Source organism: Lissotriton helveticus, chromosome 11 (genome assembly GCF_964261635.1).
Source record: "Lissotriton helveticus chromosome 11, aLisHel1.1, whole genome shotgun sequence".
Classification (NCBI taxonomy): domain Eukaryota; kingdom Metazoa; phylum Chordata; class Amphibia; order Caudata; family Salamandridae; genus Lissotriton; species Lissotriton helveticus.
Window position 1 is genome coordinate 220,948,068 of NC_136072.1, and position 22,970 is coordinate 220,971,037.

The 22,970-nt window shown below is 47.2% G+C and overlaps 1 protein-coding gene across 1 annotated transcript in view; it reads right to left on the minus strand.

The window, feature by feature from the left end:
- The window catches only part of GMPS (guanosine monophosphate synthase), a 515,861-nt gene that overhangs the window by 150,562 nt on the left and 342,329 nt on the right, over positions 1 to 22,970 (minus strand). Inside the window, exon 13 of the mRNA XM_078667712.1 lies at positions 10,666 to 10,781. Coding sequence (XP_078523838.1) covers positions 10,666 to 10,781 — 116 coding nt within the window. The remainder of the gene's footprint in view (positions 1 to 10,665; positions 10,782 to 22,970) is intronic.

The window sequence follows — 22,970 nt, forward strand, 5'->3', positions numbered from 1 at the left end:
AGATGTGCTCCCCATCCTGTCAGGGATGAGTCTGTGGTCAGTACTACCTGTAAATCTGGCTCGAGGAACGGCCGCCCTTTGGACAAGTTTTTGGTGTTCCACCACTGCAGAGAGCGATGTGTGCGGCTGCCCACCAACACCAGGTCTGTTAGTTGTCCTTGTGCCCGATTCCACTGATGTGCTAAACATTCCTGTAATGGGCGCATTTGCAGTCTTGCATATGGTACAATAAAAATGCAAGAGGTCATCATGCCTATTAATTGCATGAACACTCTGGCTGGGAGAGAGTGTTGGTTTTGAAACCTTGTACCTAAGGCTTGAATGCTCTGTATTCTGGCTGGACTGGGATAAGCTAGAGCTGTATTGGTGTTTATGGTAGCCCCTAGGTATTGATGTACATTAGAGGGCTGGAGATGTAACTTGGTGTAGTTGATTGTAAACTCCAAGTCGTGCAGTGTTTGAATCGTTTGAGATGTGTGTTGGACACACTAATTGAATGACTTGGCTTTTATGAGCCAATCGTCTAAGTATGGGAAGACGTGGATATGTTGTCTTCTGAGATGTGCTGCTACTACTGCTAGGCACTTTGTAAACACTCGTGGTGCAGTTGTGACCCCGAATGGAAGGACTATGAACTGATAGTGTTGTCCTTCTAGTACAAATCTGAGATACTTTCTGTGAGAAGGATGTATGGGAATGTGGAATTAGGCGTCCTTGAGGTCTAGTGTGGTTAGGAAATCGCCTTGTTGCAACAATGGGAGCACTTGTTGTAAAGTGATCATGTGAAGATGATCGGAGTGTATATACAGATTGAGAGGCCTTAGGTCTAGAATTGGTCTTAGTGTTCCGTCCTTTTTGGGTATTAGGAAATAGAGTGAGTGAAGAACAATAGTTACTTTCTGTGGTTCTCCAATATTGGTGTCTTTCATAGATTCACATGCCTGAATCATTCCCCGCCGTCGGAGTGGGAGTCCCACGGTACATAAAAAAGCAATAATATGCCATAAATATGTAGTAAATACCAATAAAAACAAACCAGGAAGTAAAGTAGCCAAAGCTACAGTAAGAAAAACTTCCACATCTATGACTATCCTAGTCATTTTGTATAGTCCAAACTACAGCCAATCAGGCACCAGCACCCACCAGAATGTTCTCCCCAGAGGCTCAGGCTCTCAGATTTTCTCGCAACGAGTGAAGGTAAACCAAAATAGCCTAAAAGCCTCTGAGGGGAGGTGGGCGGGTTGCATGTGAATCTATGAAAGACACCAATACTGGAGAACCACAGATTACAGGTAAGTAACTATTGTTCTTCTCCAGTATTAGGGGTGTCTTTCATAGATTCACATGCCTGAATCAGAGTAGCTAGCAGTACATATCCATGCTAGGCAGACGCCAATGGTTGTAAAGCTTGTCAGCATATAAGTCATGAAACAGTGTAAACTGAAAATACACATATCATTTAAGCATAGGAGAATGCAATCATGTAAACATGTGTAAAAAACATAACCTATAAAGCGTCTGACAGCAGTAATGGAGGTGGGAAACAGAGGCTCACCTTATTTGAAAAGATTCCGTAGAACTGCATGACCCACAGAAGTATCAGCTTCGCTGGTTGCCTCCAGACAGTAATGCTTGGTAAATGTATGGCGACTAGCCCAAGTAGCCGCTCTGCAGATCTGCTGAAGAGGAACTCCAGCAAATAAAGCCGTAGACGATGACATTGCTCTTGTGGAATGAGCTCTAGGAGCTGCTTGCAACGGTCGTCCTGCTTGCATATGGCAAAAGGCAATGGCAGAAGAAATCCATCTCGCAATAGTCTGTTTTGAAACTGCCTGCCCTTTATGAATAGCACCGTAGAAGATAAACAGTTGGTCAGAAGAGCGTAAGGCGGATGTCCTCTGCAGATAGAATTTAAGACATCTCTTAACATCCAGCGTATGCAACGCCCTTTCTGCCGGTGTCTGCGGGTTAGGAAAATATGACTTCAGAATTATTGGTTTGTTGAGGTGAAAATCCGAAGGTACTTTAGGTATGTACTTCGGATTAGTGTGGAGTATCACAGAGTCACTTGTAAACTGTAGGAAAGGATGGTGAACTGTAAAGGCCTGAAGATCACGGACTCTTCTGGAGGATGTTAAAGCCAGCAGCAGTGCTACCTTCCACGAGAGATATTTGAGATCGGCCTTGTGGATGGGTTCGAAAGGATGACGCACGAGTTGTGCCAGGACAACGTTAAGATGCCACACCGGAGGTGGTCGTCGTACTGGAGGGAACATCCTAAAGAGGCCTTTAAAGAATTGTTGTATAATCCTCGCAGAGTATAAGGAATTAGTACCATCCTGCCGATATCTTGAGATCGCCGCCAGGAAAACTTTCAGGGTTGCGTGAGACAGGCCTGATTTTGCTAATTGTAGGAAGAAAGGTAGAATCTCTTCCGGCGTTGTTGAAAAAGGGTGAACCCCGTTTGCACGACACCAGATGCAGAAACGCTTCCATTTTAGACTGTATGTCTTTATGGTAGCGGGTGCCCTTGCCCTGGCCAGAACCTCCTTGCATTCCTCCGGGATGTTTAGGTGGGCGAACTCACGGTACTCAGGCGCCAAGCCGCTAATCTCAGTGATGTCGGATCTGGATGATAGACCTGACCGTTCTGCATGCTGAGTAAGTTCGGGATTGGATTCAACTGAATCGGTTGGCAATCTGACAGAAGAAGAAGTTCTGTAAACCAATACTGGCGCGGCCATCTGGGGGCAATTAGGATCAATCTGCACGGTTTCTTTTTCATTTTCCGCAGAACCCTGGGGACTAGTGGAATCGGTGGAAAAGCGTACGCATATGTCAGAGACCAATCTATCGAAAACGCATTCCCCTGAGAGTCTTTGTGGGGATGCCAGCTTGCAAAGAATTGGCATTTGCTGTTGGTCTTTGTTGCAAATAGATCTAGGTCTGGACGACTCCACAGGCGAAAGATGCATTCCACGGTCTGCTGATGTAGTTCCCACTCGTGAGTGGAGACTGTCGTCCTGCTGAGTGTGTCTGCCAAGACATTCTCTATTCCTGGAACATGCACTGCTTGAAGATTTACATTGTGCTTTAAGGCCCATGCCCATAATTCTTGGGCTTCCTGGGATAGGAGAAGAGATCGTGTTCCTCCCTGCTTGTTAACGTAATGCATGCTTGTTGTGTTGTCTGTTCTTATCAACACATTGGCATCCTGAATGAGTGCATGAAACGCCTTGAGTGCTAGAAATGTAGCTCTCAGCTCCAGACGGTTGATGTGCCATCGCTTTTGTGGAGCAGTCCACTTGCCGCTGATTGTGAGACCCTGAAGATGCGCTCCCCAGCCCTCGAGAGACGCATCCGTAGTGATGGTGATGCTTGGTGCCTCCTGAAGAAATGCACACCCCTGCTGGAGATGTCGTTTTTGTGTCCACCAGCGTAGAGTTTCGCATGAGCGGTGTGATCCTGATAAGATCTTCAAACGTTCCGGAGACCTGTAACCACTGCAGGTTTAGCTCTTCCTGGAGAGGTCTCATTCTAAGGCGACAGTTTGATAGTAATGGGATGCAAGAAGATACCATCCCCCGAAAAGACTTGTATAGCCGAACAGAAACGGACTTTTTTGATAACAGATTCTGCGCCATGTTTTTGATCTTCATTTGTCTTTCCTCCGAGACAAAAGCTTGTAGTTTCTGGGTGTCCAATGTTGCTCCCAAGAAAGCTTGTCTTTGAGAAGGTCTCAATTGGGATTTTTCGAGATTGATGGAAAGGCCCAGAGATTGAAACAGGTGTAGACACTGTTGTAGATGAGAGTGCACGACTTCTCGAGAATTGGCCTTTATAAGGCAGTCGTCTAAGTATGGGAAAATTTGGATTCCCTCCATCCGGAGGTGCGCCGCTACCGCTACTGGAGCCAGGACCTTGGTAAAAACTCTTGGCGCCGACCGTAGTCCGAAAGGAGGAACTCTGAATTGGTAATCCCTGCCAGACACCCTGAAGCGCAGGAATTTTCTGTGGCGAGGTAGAATGGGAATATGGAAATATGCATCTTGAAGATCTAAGGTGACCATGTAATCTCCTGCTGCCAAAAGATGTAATATTTCCTGAAGCGATAACATCCTGAAAGTTAATTTCCTTAAGTACTTGTTTAGAGCGCGAAGATCTAGAATCGGGCGCCACTCTCCGTTTTTCTTCCTTATTCGAAAAAATCTGGAGTAAAACCCCATTCCCCTCATCTTTTGAGGTACGCTCTCGATCGCTCCTTTTTGCATCAATCTGATTTGGGCAAATAGCTCCTTCAGGTGAGCTGGAGGTGTCCTTTCGGGGAAACATTTGGAGGAAATTTCTCGAATTCTAGGGCATGACCCCATGCTACAATATCCAGGACCCATTTGTCTGATGTTATTGACTGCCTATTTGAGTAAAATTTTTATATTAGCCCTCAATAATTCTTTCTTGAGAGCAGGGCAGTGGTGGTGGCAGGTGAAAAGTCTCATTGGCGCTTATCTTTTCCGCTGTAATTCGCTTTTCCCCTGTTCTGGGCATAAGTAGGCTTTATCTGGCCGTAAGATTGATAGCGTTGAGCATGGTATCGTTGATTGTTTTGTCTGTAAGAGGATTGTTGGTTATATCCACCTCTGTTGGAGGACGATCCTCGTCCTCTCGCTCCTCGAAAGTGCGGCTTGCGGAATTGGAGGGTGCCTAAGGATTTTGCTGTTACTGTATCCTTCTTTGTCTGTAAGGCGTCCTTCACCTGAGGGCCAAACAGATATTCGCCATCATATGGCATGTCCAGCACCTTACTTTGGACTTCTTGTCTAAAGGAAGTTGAACGTAGCCAACCCTGTCTACGAAGAACCGCAGCCCCCGCTAGCTGTTGAAAGCCCGTTGAGGTTACATCCACTGCTGAATCAATAATCTATTCTGAGATTCTTTGGCCTTCTTGCAGTATCTTGAGCGCTTCAGCCTTAGAAGGTTTAGGTAGGAGGTCAATGAATGGTGCAATGTCTGACCACATTTGTCGGTCATACCTTCCTAAGATGGCCAATGAATTTGCCGCTCGAACTGTCGTAGCCGCCATAGTGGAGACACGTTTCCCTATCGAATCTAGGCGTTTGCAATCTCTGTCTGGCGGGGCTGTAAGCGGAAAAGAAGGGTTCCGAGCCCTCTTTTGAGCTGCCTGGACAATCACAGAGTCAAGCTTCGGCTGTCCGATAAGGCACACAGGAGATTTGTCCGGTGCTCTGTACTTCTTTTCCAAACGTGGCAGGACTGGAGGAATGGATGCCGGGGTTGCCATGACTTTTATACCCTCCTGCCAAATAAAGTCAATGATGGGTATAGACTTAATCTGTTGCCTGGGCTGATCCTTAAAGTCATATAGGAAACAGTCGTGTTCCTTATGCTCCATATCGATGTGAAAACGTTTAGTTGCACGTTCCATTAAAAGGTGGAAGCTAACCACCTCCACTGGGGGTGAAATTGAGACTGCTTGATGCGAAGGGGAAGGTGTTTGAATCTGATATTCATCCCACTCCGACTCATCCTGTACCTCTCCTTCTTCTCTTTGCTCCCCCTCATCCGAAGACTGAGGATCTACTTCCTCCACCTGAGACTGCGGAGTAGGTGAAGCAGGATTTGTTGGTTGTAAAACTGGCACCGGTACTTCAGTGGCCGGAGTAGCAGGCCCTGAGCCTGAAGTTTCAGAAGGTGGAAACCTTCTATAATAATCGTCCTACATGTATTGTAGGTTGGTCAGTAAAGCAACTGGTACTTGCGCGACAGGTACACTGTCCATCTGGGGCGCCATCTGTATAGGTGGTTGTTCATCCTCCTGTTCGTCTTCTTGCAACTTTATCTTATGCTCAGAAGGACTAGTGGCCGCTCCGAATGTATCAACCACGTCATCCTCACTGTCCGAGTCTAAAAGTCGGTCAGGCACCTGCAATGATGGCTTTGGTGTAAAGAACACAGTCGACGGTGACCATACCTGCAACGCAGTGCAAGATGACAATTGCGGCGTCGACGGTGTGTTTTCCGCTGCTTCAGTAGCAGACATCAAAGGCTCCGTCGACGGTAACGTCGACTTCGGCGACGGGACGGACTTCGGCGACGGGACGGACTTCGGCGACGGGATGGACTTCGGCGACGGATAGGGCTCTGTCGACGGATTGGGCTTCGTCGACGGATTGGGCTTCGTCGACGGATTGGGCTTCGTCGACGGAATGTTCGTCGTCGACGGTACAACCTTCGTCGACGTCTTAGTCGGCGGAATGGAGCTCGCCGACGAAACCGTCGATGGCATCTTCTTCGTCGACGGTAGAGCTTTCAGAAGAGCCGACGACGAGGTGTCGACGACGGCCGTCGTCGACGAGAGAGGTCCTACGGTTAACATAGACCATGGTAGGTGAAGAAGATGTCGTCGTCATAATCATCGTTGGTTTAGGAGATGAGAAGGTCATCGTCGACGTGGATGATGCGTCGACGGAGGTCTTCGTCGACGAGAGGACAGAAGAAGGCGTCGTCGACGATAATGAAGTTTCCTGAGGTGAAACCTTGTCAGTTGTCTGAGGCAAACTCTTGGTGGACCGTTTTTGAGGTACAGAAGAAACCTCCAAACACTTGCCTGTGGGGGCAGCCTTAGAAGTGGAAGGCTTGTCAGAACCTTTAGAAGGTTGATGTTTCTTAGCAACCTTAGCCCCAGGAGATGGCAGTACCTCAGACGCAGGCCTCTTTTTTGACACTGAAGTGGAACCAGAGGCAACACTGCCAACCTCAGACACAGGATTATCAGAATCCTTAAGCCTTTGTAGCCACAAAAGCAACCAAACCTCTCTGTCTCTGATAGTCTTTTGAGGAAAGGTTCTGCAGATCTTACAGTCCTTGACTTGGTGATCTGGATAGAGGCAATAAATACATTTTTTGTGGGGGTCCTCTTTAAAAAGCCGGAGCTTACCACAAGATTCACAGGCTCTAAACAGAGACTTCTTTGAAGACATTCTTGAAGAAATGATCCAAAAGGAAGATAAGATGAAAAAGCTGAGCAGAGCTCAGGGAGACTCCCTTCACATGACGTGCGGTAGAAAATCTGAGAGCCTGAACCTCTGGGGAGAACATTCTGGTGAGTGCTGGCGCCTGATTGGCTGTAGTTTGGACTATACAAAATGACTAGGATAGTCATAGATGTGGAAGTTTTTCTTACTGTAGCTTTGGCTACTTTACTTCCTGGTTTGTTTTTATTGGTATTTACTACATATTTATGGCATATTATTGCTTTTTTATGTACCGTGGGACTCCCAATCCGACGACGGGGAATGATTCAGGCATGTGAATCTATGAAAGACACCCCTAATACTGGAGAACCCCTGTTCCTTGATGTTTTAACTGAACTAGCTCTAGTGCATCTTTTTTTTTCAGCAATGAGAGAACCTCTTGTTGGAGCAGCGCTAGATGTTCTGTGGACATTGGACGCTGTCTGGGTGGTATATGTGGAGGGGTAGCTGTAAGCTCTAGGCAGTAACCATACTGGATAATTTGTCTTACCCACTTGTCTGTTGTGATGGAATTCCAGACAGGTAGGAACTGTGTTAGTCTGCCCCCTACAGAAGTGGAATGCTGTTGGGGGAGCAGAAGGAAGTCACTGTTTTGTGTTGGAAGAGGTTCGATTATTGTCATTTCCTCGACCTCTTCCCTTGTTGCTGTTGCCTCAAGGAAGTTGAATTGTCTGCTCCAGCTTGTTTGGAGCCTCCTCTGTAGAAGGAGCGACAAAAGGAGCCTCTTGCTTGGGTGGACTGCAGAGCTCCCATAGACTTAGCTGTGTCAGTGTCTTTCTTCATTTTTTCAAGTGCTGTGTCTCTCTCTGGACCAAACCATTGTTGTTGGTTGATTTAAGATAGTAGTTTGCACCTCTTGCTTAAATCCTGAAATGCGTAGCCACGCGTGACGTCTAAGGAGGACACTGGTGTTTATTGCTCTGGATGCAGTGTATGCTACATCTAGTGCGCATTTAATGGAGGCATTTGATATAAGCTTACCCTCCTGTATGAGGTCATCTGCTTGTGCCTTATATTGGTCTGGTAGATGTTGTAAGAGCTTCTCTAGCTGACCATAGTGAGCCCTGTCGTATCTTGCGTGGAGGGCCTGTGTGTTAGCGATGCGCCATGTATTGCTAGCTTGGGCATCTATTCTTTTTTCCTGAAGCATCTACGATCTTTGATTCTTTATCAGGAGGTGGTGCTTCACCGGATGTTTGGGAATTTGCTCTTTTCCTAGTGTTTGAAACTACTAGGGAGTCTAAGGGTAGCTGTCCTTTAATGTAGGCTGGATCCCCAGGAGCTGCTCTGTACTTTTTCTCTATCCTTGGGTTTATGATTCTAGCTCTTACAGGATCTTTAAACACTTCTGGTGCATGTTTAATGACCCCTTTAACCATTGGCAGTATTTGCACAGATTTTTGAGAGAGTGTTCAAAAGTGTCTAGTAAAAAGTCTTCCTCTGCCTCATCTGAATGCATGGTGACATTCTGATAGATGGCAGCCCTATTAATTAAGTGTCCAAACCCAATATTGTCTTCTGGAGGAGAAGGTTTAGATGGATATGTATGTGGGTCAGGAATATCTGGTACATCCTGTGGGTTTGGATACTCCCAGTCTGGTGAACCTATTGGGTAGGGAAAAGGGCCATCTGTGTCTCTCCCTCCCCCCATGCTATACTCATCATCATAAACATCCTGAGGAGGTGTATGTTGCGGAGAATGAGGAGGAGAATTTTGAGGTGAAATGTTTAAAGGAAGAGCAGGTGAAGGAGATACAGGAGAAGAAGGGTGCATAGGAGATGTGGCAGAGTTCTTCTTGACAGGCGCTGGAGGTGTAGTTGCTTTATCTGACTTACTCTTCCTGTGTGGTGTGGTGTGGTGGAAACATGTCCTGTTTCTGGATCAATGTAGATCCTTTTTTGTAAAGGATCTGGTTGGAAAAGCTCCTCTTCTTTAAGCACAGCCTTCGGCGCCGATCTTTTCGGTTCCGAACCTGTTTGTTGCTTGTCTTTAGCCTTAGGAGCCGATGTTGAGTCCTTTGGCGTAGATTTCAGCACCGAAGGTATTGTCTTTGGAGCCAAAGCTTGTTTCGTGTACTTGGAAGGATTGGAAGCAGGCTTTGTTTGTTTTTTATGCACCAAGGGTATCGGCTTCAGAGTGGAAGCTGTTTTCGGGGCATCGGAAACAGGCTTCGTTGTTTTCGGAGTCGCTTTGTCTCTCGGAGTCGACTGTTTCGGAGTGTCTTTCGGAACCGGGACTTCTTTTTGTTTCAGTGCCGAAGGAGCAGGTGGTATTGGCACATGCGGTTTGCTCGGTATGGAGCTACCGGAAGGCTTCATTATTCTCTTCGGAGCCGGGCTCGATGGCGGGGCTTTCAAAGTGTTTTTTCGGTCTCGACTGTGCCCCGCAGGTTGACCTTTGGCTTCGATTTTGGTGTTTGGGCTGGGGTAGGGGCAGTGGTACTCACACGTTGACCTGAAGGTATGGAGTCATCTGCCTCGGATACAATCTGAAGATCATTGGAATCTTCCTCCTGGACACATGGACCTTCGAAGATATCCACTGGTTCTGGCGCTTATCTCTGCATGTCGCGTCGATGGGCCCTCCGATCCCGAATGGTCTTTTTCGAACGAAAGGATGCACAGGCTGTGCAGCTGGATTCGTCGTGGTCTGGCGATAAGAACAGGTTACAGACCTTGTGATGGTCACTGTGTGCAAATGTTGCTCCACACTCAGGGCATCTTTTGAATGGCGTCCTTTCCATGAGGTGTAGGCCTCATGGCGTAGGTAGGCCCAACGGCCCGCGTCGACGACCGGAATCGAGCTGACGAAGTCTAGTCGATGTTTATTGGTATCGAAAGTTGTTTGGTGAAGTTTGAAGACATTTTTAAGCGTCGAAGTACTTGAAAAGTAGATTTCGAACCGGAGCGGAAAAGTTTCATCCGAACCCAGTGGTGGAAAAAAACAATCTAATGATGGAGCCGATGCCCATGCGCACTATCATCCAAGGGAGGAGTCCCCTATCTCGTGACTACAAAGACTTCTTCCAGGACGACAACAGCATGCAATCATCCGAGCCCAACACCAGGTGGCGATCTAATGCAAGGTGTAGAATCTGCAGCTCATATGCCTCGAATCTGAAGTTTCGAATACAATTCTCAAGCACACCAAAATATTAAACATGGAGCGACAGTTGATCAAATGCTTTTCAAATCTGTTTAGAAACACAAGTATACAAATAATTCCACCCCACACAACAAAAAATATGAAACCGCAGCTCCATTAACAGTGGCATCATTTTTTAAAGTGTTGTGGGATGAGAAAAACAGAACCTTTGGTGTTAATCTCATCAATATAATTGAAGAAGAAAAGGCCAAGTTACTGGGAACCATACCCTAATGACTCTAGGCCACGGAAAACAGTGGCAGCTCCATAGCAAGAGCCTGCGATTTGACACATATGGACATTTTATTATTATTTTGAAATTTCTGGTACTAAGGCTCCAGCCTGGCCAGGCATTGTTTTTAAGTTTGTTACATGCACAGACAGAAGAAAAAAGGGGTATCGGAAAAGTAATGATTGAGACACATGCACATTCAAACATTTTATTTATGAAGATGTGAGACTACCAACCTGTTTATATTGTGGCACATGCGTGGTATAAGCCTGGCAAAGAACATCAAAGACTCCCAGTGTGGGCCATCTTTACTTGAAATTCCACAGACATAGCTGTATGACCGACAATCACCCTAAAGTTAAAAATAGAAAATGTAAAACAAATGTTTTCAGCAGCAAAACACATTTGTAACCGAGTGCTTTGATTAGTCCATGTATTTTTATTTTAGTATAGATCACTGTAGAACAAGTTTAGGAGGACTTAGCAGGTACCAATTTATAGGGAATATGGAAAATAAACCAAGGTTCAAACCTTTTCTCACTATAAAAATTATATTATTAACCACTGATTGGCTCGTTGATTTATTTTGCTTCAACATTGTCCAGGTTAATTAGATCCTAGCACAGTCTCCAAAACACCTGAAAAGAGATTAAAACGTGTATTCTAACTGTATTTATGCTTTTAATGCTCGCTTCAGAAAGGTAATTGTGTTTCCCTTCATCTTTTTGTTGTTATATTTGATCAGATCTATGGTTGACTTCCACGTCTATCTGTAAAATTGTCAAGTGTGTTTGAAAGGAAAAAAAAGTGTTAACAAATTTGTATTGGAATGCACACATTTTGACAAACTAGCAGACCCACTGTTGCCAAGTTAAAGAATAATAATAAATATTTTCTGGAAGCATCAACTTTCAACTTCATGGGACTGCAGCTTTTAACTTTTGTGTTGTATTCTTTGGTAAAGACAGCATGCACAATATAAAATTAATTTGTAAGAGCTATTCGCTTTTGTGGAAAGGGTGCTTCATTTTATGTACTTATATTTGTTCTTCCAAACACTTTATACTAAGCGTATTTAAAACGTGTAGTTATCCTAAAAGGTTTTTGAAGTCCATGCTCCTAACAGTAGTAACTAAACAAGCTAAAAAAGTTACTTACCTTCAGGAATCCCTTATCTGGTAGTGACTATTTTTCCACAGATTCCTTGCCTTATAATATTTCCAGGCGTCAGACTGGATCTCGAAACTTTTGATGAGCAGTACCCCTGTATGCCGGTAGGTAGAGTTGTTCGGCTACACGTGGCAGTGGCACCGGAAGGGATACGTGCAGTGCTTATATAGGAATTACCCCAGCACGGTGAAGTAAGTTTATTTTCGTGAATTTCCATGCCAGACGCATAGAGCCACAAGGACCACTGACCAATTGTTCTCTAAGCTAGTGCTCTTAAAAATGAGAACACTTTACTCTAAAATACATTCTAGGCAGCAAGGAAGGGTGAGTTGGTAAGGAATCTGTGGCTAAATAGAGTCTTTAACCAGATAAGGCATACCAAAGATAAGTAACTTGTTAATCTGATAGAGACTGCAAGTCTCAGATTCCTTACTCAGAGGAGATACACAAGCAAACCTCCTCGGAAGCGGGAGCTGCGATACGAATGAACTAAGCAGTCCTGTAAGACTGAACGGGAAAAATGACCATGACACATAACTGACTGCCAAGCAGTAGTGCTTCATAAATGTGTGCAAGGAAGACCATGTTGCTGTCTAACAGATATCAGGACAGAAACGCCACAAGCTAACGCAGTGGTCGCAGCCTTGGCTTTGGTAGAATGAGCTTGCAAGCCTTCAGGACTTTACTTTTTGGCCAATGCAAACCAGATCTTGACACAGAGCACTATCCATCATGAGATAGTCAGTTTCTAGACCGCCTTAGCTTTCTTTGCTCCGAAGTACGCCACAAAGAGTTGATCGGTCACCTGGAACCCGGTCAAGGTACAACGACAAAGTCTATTTGGGTCCAGCCGCTACAGTCCTTCCTCTTTTTTAGAGTAATGAGGCGGAGCGTAAAACGTAGGCAGAGTGATGGATTGGCCTACATGAAAGGTGGTTACCACCTTCGGTAAAAGTAATGTTCTATTGCGAAGGTACGGAGGATGTGCCGACTGTACCTGTAACTCACTGACTCTCTGGATAGATGTTAAGGATAGTTAATATCACCACTAGAAAGGCCATTTTGATGGTGAGAAGCTCGAGTGGACAGTTTTCTACAGGCTCAAAGGGGGAACACCTGAGAAATATGAAAACTAAGTTGAGATCCCACTGTGGCATAATGAAGTGTATTGGGGGGAAGATGCTGGAGGCCCTCAAGGAATCAATAGGGGATTTGAAAAGGGATGGCTGATCCGCAGAAATGCCAAGCTGGCAGAAAGATAACCTTTTAACGTGCCCAAAGCACAGCCCTGCGTGGCTAAGATTAGAATGAAGAAAAGTATCAGGGAAAGGTGTGCACATAGGGTGAAAGTGTTTATCTCTACACCATGCCACAAATATCTTCCAACGGCAGGCATATACCGTCTTCTTGGAGGGGCGCCTGTCTGCCTGTATAACATTGCAGACTTTTGGAGGTCAAAAGCAGTCCACTGCCGCCCCTCAAACTCCACGCATGAGGGCGAAGCATGTTCAGGTCCAAATGCAGAACCCTGCCCTGCTGCTGCGAACGAATTTCCTCCCAAAGTGGCAGCCTGATTGGGGGGACCAGTACTCAAGCTCAGCAGCTTGGAATACCAGACTCTCTGTGCCCAATCCAGAGCCATAAGTATAAGAATGACTTAGGTCCGGTCATTCCTGAGAACTCTGGGCAGGAGTGGTATTGGTGGAAATGTCTACAGGAGGCTGGAGCTCCGCTTGAGACAAAAAAGCATCTCTGAGAGAGAGTAGCCATAGAAACGTCGGCGTGCAAAACTGCTGACATTTTGCATTTTTGGACAGCAAAGTTAGAGGATGTTGTAAAGTAAACAATCTGACAATTGTGCTGGGCGCACAACATTTAAATAGCTTGTAAAATAACTGTACAGATATTTCGAAATCTAGTTCAATAGCTGGGAAAACACGTTTTTGTCATTTTAAAATGAAATGCGAACGAAGAAACTAATATACTCAAAACAAATAAAAATACTTTACTTGGTAATGTGCAAATGACAAATATTTGCAGAAAATCGATTTCCACACATTATTGTTCAAATTCTATATAGTTTTGTCAGTAGAACTTGATGCCAGTAGGAACATTTTTGACCATTTCAGTGGAAAATGTTGGTCTGTAAATGAGTGCGCAACCACATTATGCTCTAGAAATATATTTATTAAAAGTGAGAGTTCTTAAATATAACTGAGAAACATTCCTACCCTTGCCTTGATGACAATGCTATTAGTGAGGCATGTCAGGTGTATTGTGTACCCTAGATGTGAATTAGATTTTCCTTATACATGGAACAAATGTTTATTCTATTAAATCAAGCAAGTTTTTATGAGCAGCAGATTCACATATTTAAATGTGCTCTCATAAGTTATAATGAAGAAAAAGGTAAATGGTTGAAATAAGATATTTGCCTACGATCACATTATTTGACACAAGTTTATGGGTCAAGTGACAGGTCGAGTAGCTTATCCAAGCTACTAGACCTACATGTCTAGTAATATTTTTCTGATTTCCCGAGGTCTGCGAAGGGAGAGCGGTCTGGCAGTGACTCAATTGCGGTTCATTAACCACCACTGCAAGTCTTTTGCAGTTCCCTCTGAGAAAATTCCCCTGATGCTGCACCCACTGGAACTTCAGGACCTACTGCAGAGCCTGAATATGCCAGAGAGCATGCATCACTAGCCATCAGGCCCAGCAGCCTTAGAGTCAGTCTCACCAACATCCACACTAGAGGCTGAAACATCAGTATTATCGCTTCAATACCCTCAATCGCCAAGTGGGAGGATAAGCGTGAAACTCCAACACATCTAGAACAGCTCCGCAGAATGGAAGCATCTGTGAGGGAGTCAGGAGAGACTTCAGCACCTTGCTAGAGAACTCCAGAGAATTCTGAATGTTCACCGAGGCCTGGAGCAGGAGACAACTGTTTGTGGCAAGCCCACCTTCAACAGACAATTGTCTAGGTAGGGGAAGACTGCAACTCCTAACCTCCAGTGAGGTTTGACCATCATGACTTTCATGAACACCAGAGGGGCGCTGGTAATGCCAATGGGGAGCACGGCAAACAAAGTGCTCTTGGCCGACCATGAACGGCAGGTAAATCTTGTAGGCAGGATTGGTATGTGAAAATATACATCCTGCAGGTCCAGCGATACCATCCAGTCTCCTGGATCCAGGGCAGACAGGACTTGCGTAAGCATCTTGAATGTCTCTTTTTTCAGGAAGAGATTGGTGCAGGTCTAGAATAGTTCAAAGGCCTATGTCTTTTTTGGGCACGATCAAGCAGGAGGAACAGCAACCGCTACCTATTTCTGATACAGACACCTTTTCAATAGCTCCCCTGGCCAAGAGAGCTAACACTTTCTGATGAATCAAGGAGAAGTGGTCCTCCCTTAACATGTCTGAAGTAGGTGGCAAGGGTGGGTCACCCTGGGAGGAGGAGGGGGGAGTAAGTGGGGGCTGTAGCCTCTTTAGAAGAGCTGCCAAACCTGAAACTTGGATGTTATTAACCTCCAGTGATGCAGGTGAAGGCACACCTCCCTCGTCTCGCCCCCCCCCCCCACCCCACTAGAAGCCCATGATGGTCGGAGGGCAAACTAAAGGAGTTTGAAGGCTGCGGCGGCCAGAGGTGTGGACAGACCGGGCTTCTGGCTACCTGTTCCAGGTGATCAATGGGACCCGCATTCTCCGCCATTAAAAGATTGCGCAATTTGCTGGCTGTGGTGTAGAGAAGTGGTTAAAAGCTCCTTCCAAGGCCATGAATTTGAGAGGTGGACTGGGGTTGGTGAAAGGCCATGGAAATGCTAGGGACCTGGCCGTAGCTGTGCTATCCTTAAAGCGCTCCAGCACTGAGTCCGCCTTCTCTCCGAACAAACGATAGCCATTAAATGGCATACCCATGAGCGAAGCTTGGACATTCACCGAAAAGCCAGTGGTTATCAACCAGGACTGGCGTCCAAGGCCACTGACTATGAAATTGCAATACCCTGTGAGTCTAGCTTGTCCAGCCCACATCTTATGGTAAACTTGGCTGCAATCATTGCGTCAGCAACTACTTGAGAGAGTATGGCTCAGGCCTCCTCTGAGAACATCGGCAGCACTTGTGCAACCCAGTCCCAGATCATATGGGAATATCGGCCCAAGAGGCACGCAGAGATCACTGACTGCAGAGCCAGGCTAGTGGAAGAGAACATCCTCTTCCTGAAGGTATCCACTCTTTTGGATTACCTATGTGGTGGAGTGGTAGGGAATGCGCAATGATTTTATTTTAGAGCTGGAGGCCCGGACAACCAAACTCGGTGGGGTGGGGTGCTGGGTGAGGAAGAAAACAAGTTACTTACCTGTAACTTTGGTTCCCCAGTATTGGTAACTTTCATAGATTCCCATGCTTTGTATCATTCCCCGTCGTCGGAATGGGAGCCTCGGTAGTATAAAAACCATAGAAACAAAAGAGAAACCTAGGCCTAGGCCTAGGCCTCATCTCATTTTGTATCCCATCACCCTCTTTTTGCAAAAAGAGACCAAACTTTTGCCAGGACCAATCAGAGCAGTCTCACCTTCTAGAACCTTCCTGAGAGAGCTCAGAGCCTCAGATTTTCGTAGCCGTTGTGCAAAACGCCACTATCTCTGTAAAAAGACTGAGCTTTCCCCGGGGAGGAGGGTGGGCGCATGGGAATCTATGAAAGTTACCAATACTGGGGAACCAAAGTTACAGGTAAGTAACTTGTTTTCTTGCCCCAGTATTGGAACTTTCATAGATTCCCATGCTTTGTATCAGAGTAGCTAGCAGTAAATTACCAAGAACACATTTTGTAAATACATGGCATCACATAACCATATCAGTAATACATATAGCATAAGAAAACTAACAAAATGTGCTCACCAGGATGGAGGGATCGTAGGGAAAGCTCACCTCTCAATGAAAAAGATTCCGCAGGACTGCCTGACCAACAGCCGCGTCGTCTCGTCCTGCAGACTCCAGGCAGTAGTGTTTCGTGAAGGTAGGAGTACTGCTCCACGTTGCTGCCCTGCATATGTCCTTAATGGCGACTCCCGAGAAGAGAGCCACCGACGATGCCACAGACCTTGTGGAATGTGCACGGACTCTACTGTCCAGTGGCTTGCCCGCTTCCTGATGACAGAATTGAATCGCACTGGAGATCCAGCGGGAAATGCCACTCTTTGCCAAAGGAAATCCCTTCCGTGGTGCGCTGTAGGACACAAACAACTGGGTTGACTTCCGAAAGGGACGTGTGCGCTCCAAATAAAATTTTAAGCATCTCTGAACGTCCAAAGAGTGTAGCGTGCGTTCCGCAGGCGTAGAAGGGTGTGGAAAGAAAGATTTCAAAATCAAAGGTTCATTCAAGTGGAACTCAGATGGCACCTTAGGGATAAACTTGGGATTGGTGCGAAGAATAAGACCCTCTCTTTTAAATTGCAGGAATGGATGCACTATGGAGAGGGCTTGAAGCTCACTCACTCTTCTCGCTGATGTTAGAGCCAAGAGGAGGGCAAGTTTCCAAGACAGGAACTTTAAATCTGCTTTGTGCACAGGCTCAAACGGAGCTTTCATGAGTTGAGCCAGGACAAGGTTGAGCTGCCAAACTGGTGGAGGCGGACAAACAGGCGGATACATCCGGAATAAGCCCTTTAAGAATTGTTTAACGATTCTAGAGGACCATAAGGAAGGACCTGAAGAACTGCGTCGAAACCTTGATATGGCCGCTAGATGTACCTTTACTGATGAATGTGCCAAGCCAGACTTAGCCAGAGATAGTAAATATGGCAACAATTGATGAGGTTGGGATTTGTAAGGATGGAGACCTTGACCTTGACACCACAAGCAGAATCGTTTCCATTTTGCCTTGTAAGTCTTATTGGTACTTGGTGCTCTGGCCTGAGACAACACCTCTCTGCATTCCTGGGAGAGTGTTAGATGACTGAACTCTCTGTGTTCAGGAGCCACGCCGTCAAGTGGAGCGATTTCGGGTCCGGATGGTAAACCTGCCCCTGACTCCTTGACAACAGGGACGGAATGGGTTGTAAGCGAATTGGAGGAGCTTGGGAGAGCCTCAGAAGCTCTGTGTACCAGAATTGTCTGGGCCATGCTGGAGCAATTAGAATAATTTTGCAGGGCTCCGCCTTCATCTTCCTGAGAACTCGAGGAATGAGGGGGATTGGAGGAAAAGCGTAAAAGAATGCGCTGTACCAAGCCATCGAAAGAGCGTTCCCCAGGGACCCCTGATGGTGAACTTTGCTTGGGTAAAACCGGCATTTGGCGTTCTCCGGAGAAGCAAAGAGGTCGATGGCTGGCGTCCCCCAAACCGAGAACACCCTGTGTAGAATGGACTGATTCAATTCCCACTCGTGAGTCACTTCTGTCTGTCGACTCAAGGCATCCGCCTTGACATTGAGTGATCCCGCCAGGTGTTCGGCTGTCAGAGTGATGTTGTGTAGAATGGCAAAATCCCAGATCCGTTGAGCCTCTGTGGACAGAGTTTGCGATCTGGTACCTCCTTGCTTGTTGACGTAGTGCATGGCCGTCGTATTGTCCGTCCGGACCAGCACTGTATGGTTGCGAACTCTGGGAAGGAAAGCCTGCAAAGCCAACCGAATGGTCGTCAGCTCCAGGAAATTGATATGGCACTGGCGCTGTTCTGGACTCCAGTGGCCACTGACTTGAAGCTCTCGGAGCACTGCACCCCAGCCCTCCAACGAGGCGTCTGTGGTCATGATCATGGGTGAAGGTGAAATCCTGAATGTCAGACCTTGGGCGATATTGTCTCTTAGAAGCCACCATTCGGTCGCCTTCTTCATTGCCAATGTTACCAACACCTTGTTGTTGAATGACCCCTCTGCCTGGCGCCATTGCTTGTCTAGTTCTTCCTGCAGAGGACGCATTCGCAGCCTGCAATGCGGTACCAATGGTATGCAGGATGACATCGACCCGAGAAGGGATTTGTATTGGCGGACTGAAAGGCATTTCTTGTGGTACAGTTGCCGAGCAGATACCATCAACTTCAGTTGTCGTTCCTCCGAGGGGCGAGCCGTACATAGCATGGTGTCCAAAATGGCCCCCAGGAATCTGGCGGTTCTGGAGGGCAGCAGGACTGACTTGCGTTCGTTCAGCTGAAGGCCCAGGTGACGGAACAAATGGATGCAAGTTGAAACTGTTTGAGAAGTTTCCTCGAAAGATGGTGCTTTGACGAGCCAGTCGTCCAAGGGAAAACTTCCAGGGATTGCTTCCGAAGAAAAGCTGCTACTGGTGCTAACACCTTGGTGAACACTCTTGGTGCCGACCGCAGGCCAAACGGAAGCACCTTGAATTGGAAATGGCTCTTTCCCACTGTGAAGCGTAGGTATTGTCTGTGAGCTGGGTGTATCGGAATATGGAAATACGCATCTTCCAAATCCAGGGACGCCAAGTAGTCGCCTGGATTCAAGAGAGGAAGAATTTCCTGGAGAGTGACCATCCTGAAAGAGAGCTTGACGAGATAGGTGTTGAGCTCCCGGAGGTCTAGAATGGGACACCAAGTCTCTGCCGTCTTCCGCACGAGGAAGAACCTTGAATAGAAACCTCGGCCCCTCTGAGAGAGAGGTACCGGTTCTATCGCTCCCTTGAGGAACAATTGATGGGCTTCGAGATGGAGTAATCCCAGATGTCCTGTGCGGATGGCGCCCGGAGCTCTTGTTGGAGGAAGATCTTGGAATTCCAACATATGGCCATACTCTACAATATTGAGGACCCACTGGTCCGATGTTATAGATTTCCAGCTGTTCAGACAAAGGGATATCCTGCCCCCCACTGATGTGATTGGGAGGGGAGGAACAGTAGGTAGCGCCAGGAGGCCGCTATTGCCGCTTGGTGTTGTCCCGTCCTTGACGGTTCTGACGGCCCCGCGGCTGATGGCGAGAGAAAGACGCCGATTGCCCCTGTCGCTGATTTGAATACTGGGGTTTATAAGACTGTGAAGGCTGAGAGGAATATCTCTGTTGGTTTCCTCTGTACGATGTAAATCCTCTGCCTCGTGCGCCCTTTAAGGGGACCTTACGGTAGTTGAGTGACCCCAAGGATTTTGCTGTGTCCGTGTCCTTTTTTATATTCTGCAGGGTATCGTCCACATGCTTGCCAAACAGCATTTCCCCATCAAATGGGAGATCCAGGATCCTATTTTGGACCTCCTGACGAAACCAGGTGGCTCTTAACCAGCCCTGGCGCCTTAGCACTGCTGAGCCTGCTAAGGCTCGAAACGCCGTGGAAGCAATGTCCATTGCACAGTCGATAACTTCTGCGGAAGACTTCTCCCCTTCCATAAGCACTTTTTTGGCCTCCTCCTTTGTGGGATCTGGCAATAGTTCCACCAAGGGTTCCATGTCGCACCACATCTGGCGGTCGTATCGGCCTAGGATGGCAAGAGCGTTTGCCGTCCTAACAAGCAAGCTGGCCATGGATGAAAATCTCTTTCCAACGTTATCTAGACGTCTACCGTCCTAGTCCGGAGGCGTGGTCAAAGGTGTGGACGGATTCTTAGACTTGCTTTGGGCCGCCTGAGAAATCACTGAATCAGGCTTTGGCTGACCAAGAAGGCAAGCTGGACTGCCTTCTGGAGCTTTATACTTTTTCTCCAGTCTTGGGAGAACCGGAATAACTGTTGCCGGATTTTGCATAATTTTCATCCCTTCCTCCCATACATGCTCAATGATGGGAATAGATTTGACAGATCTCCTGTATTGTTCCTTAAAGTCATAAAGGAAACATTCCGATTCCTCTCTCGTAACAGGCAGTCCAAACCTCTTCGCTGCCCTTTCCATCAAGTGATGAAAACCCCCTATATCCACTGGAGGGGAGATGGAAGTGTCGCGACCAGCGGCGTCCGGATCTGTAAGCCCACTGTCACCTTGGTCCAAGTCTGGGTCTTGCAACGGATCAATTAAGGGATCCACCTGTACGACCTCCTCATCCGAAGAGGTATCCCTGATGGACAGCAGGAGCTGGGTCGGGATCTGGTGTGCGGACCCGGACCAAAGGTGTCACTGGTGGTGGTGAGAGGGGCACCACTGGAAGACTAATAGCCGGCTGCACTTGCTACTGTATCTGCGGTGGAGAATGCGCAGGCTGCCCAGAAGGTTCCGACGGAAACCTTTTACAATAATCCTGTAGCATCATTTGTAGATCAGAGATGAGCGAGGAGGGCATGGCAACCATGCCTTGTCCCAAACCAGGAGTGCGTCGCTCTTCCGGAACATATGGATGCACCTGATGGCCACCAGCATGTTCGTAATACTCCTCCGTGTCCGTCTCCTGCATCTTTACATTCAAGTCAGAGGGACTATAGGCAGGCCCATAATTGTCATCATCCTCAATCTCATCCTCCTCAGATTCGTCATCCAGAAGCATTGCTGGTGGATGTGAAGAAACTCGTCGCGGAGACGTCATCTCCGGCGTTATTTTCATCTTCTGAGGTGGAAAATGCATTTTTTGACCCGTCAACGGTCTCGTCAACGGAGCCGTCGTCGCCGGCGCAGCAGTCGTCGACGGAGCTGCCAAAGGAATCGTCTACGGTACCATTGCCTTCGTCGACACAATCTTCGTCGTCGACGGAACAATCGTCGACGGCTTCGTAGACGAACTCGTCGTCATCAACATTATCGTCGTCGTTGAAGTTGTCGTCGTCGTAGTTTTCGTCGTCGTCGAGGCCGTCGACAACACTTTGCTCGTCGTCGTCGACAAGGAGGACGTCATCGTAGACAAACTCGGGACCTTGAATGTCGACGAAGTCGTCGTCGTGGAGATCGCTACCGCCGACGAGCCCGTCGACGGAGCCAAAGAAACAGCGGGAACTTTAACAGAAGCAACTGTCGTCGACGTACCTGGTGTTTTTGTCGTCGACGGACGCTGTTTTTTCTCCGGCACAGATCCTGAAGTGACAGAAGAGTGTTTGTCACTGGATTTCCTCTTTTTGGACGGAGGAGAAGGGAGAGCAACCTCCTTTTTGTCCTTTAAGGCTGTAATCCCTCCAGCAGCCTGTCCCTGCCTCTCCTTTTCACTTCAGTGAGGAGATTGAAGGGGACCAGCCCTCTTAGACCTATCAGAGATCTTATGAGGGGCTTGAAGAGGGGGCTCAGATGTAGAAGCACCAGGGGGAGACCTACCCCTCTTCCTTGATCTGTGAGATGAAGCAAAAGATGTGGAATCCTCCTCATCCGAAGAGAGCACCTCTTTGCGAGTCTTCATCTTCTGAAGCCAGGTCAATAGCCGACCTTCTCTGTCCCGAAGAGTCTTGTTAGAGAAGGTTCTACAGATCTTGCACTCTGTGGCCTTGTGGTCCGGATATAAGCAATAAATACAATTTTCATGCTTATCTTCCACAAAAAGTCGTTTTTTCCCACAAGAGGCACAGGACCTGAATAAGGCCTTCTTCTCCTTGTCAGACATGTCGAATTTCAGCAGAAAAACTTGAAGAAATAACCAGAAAGTAGTGAAAAACTGAGCAGAGTTCAGTGGAGACTCCCTAGCACAACGTGCGGTAGAAAAATCTGAGGCTCTGAGCTCTCTCAGGAAGGTTTTAGAAGATGAGACTGCTCTGATTGGTCCTGGCAAAAGTTTGGTCTCTTTTTACAAAAAGAGGGTGATAGGATACAAAATGAGATGAGGCCTAGACCTAGGTTTCTCTTTTGTTTCTATGGTTTTTATACTACCGAGGCTCCCATTCCGACGACGGGGAATGATACAAAGCATGGGAATCTATGAAAGTTCCAATACTGGGGCAAACTAGGGGCCCGTGGGGGGAGGGCGGTTGGCAACTGTCCTATGCATAGGAGCCCCTGTGCAGGTTTTAGACCAGGCCCGAGCAGGATGTCGGTAAGGGCTTCATTGAATGGGAGTAATGATTTGGTTGGGGCAACTCCCAGCAGAAGCCACTCTGTCAAGACTGGACTGGCACTGAGGGCCATGGTAGGGGGGCAGAACAGGCCAGTGTCTGGAGAGGGGTCCAGACTACTGGCATCTACCAGATCCTCATACCAGTTGTCCTCTGGATCTTCAATGTCTGAAATCCACAAGGGTCTACAGACACCTCCCAATCATCACCAAATCCAGGCCTGTCATATTAAAAAGACACTGGCTCTGATATGGGGAGTTTGCCCCAGGTCAGCATCTGAGCCTAACGACATCCAGCTAGCTCTGTATCGGAGTAGAGAATGATGGAGGAGGCACCACCGCTGGGTATCTGCACTGGAGTGGTGGGCAGGGAAGATAAATGTCGCTCAACTGGTGCTGTCCTGGAGTAGTCAGAGGATCCATGGGGCCCTGATGGCCTGAGGGAGTTCTGGAGGGCTTGGGCTCCCC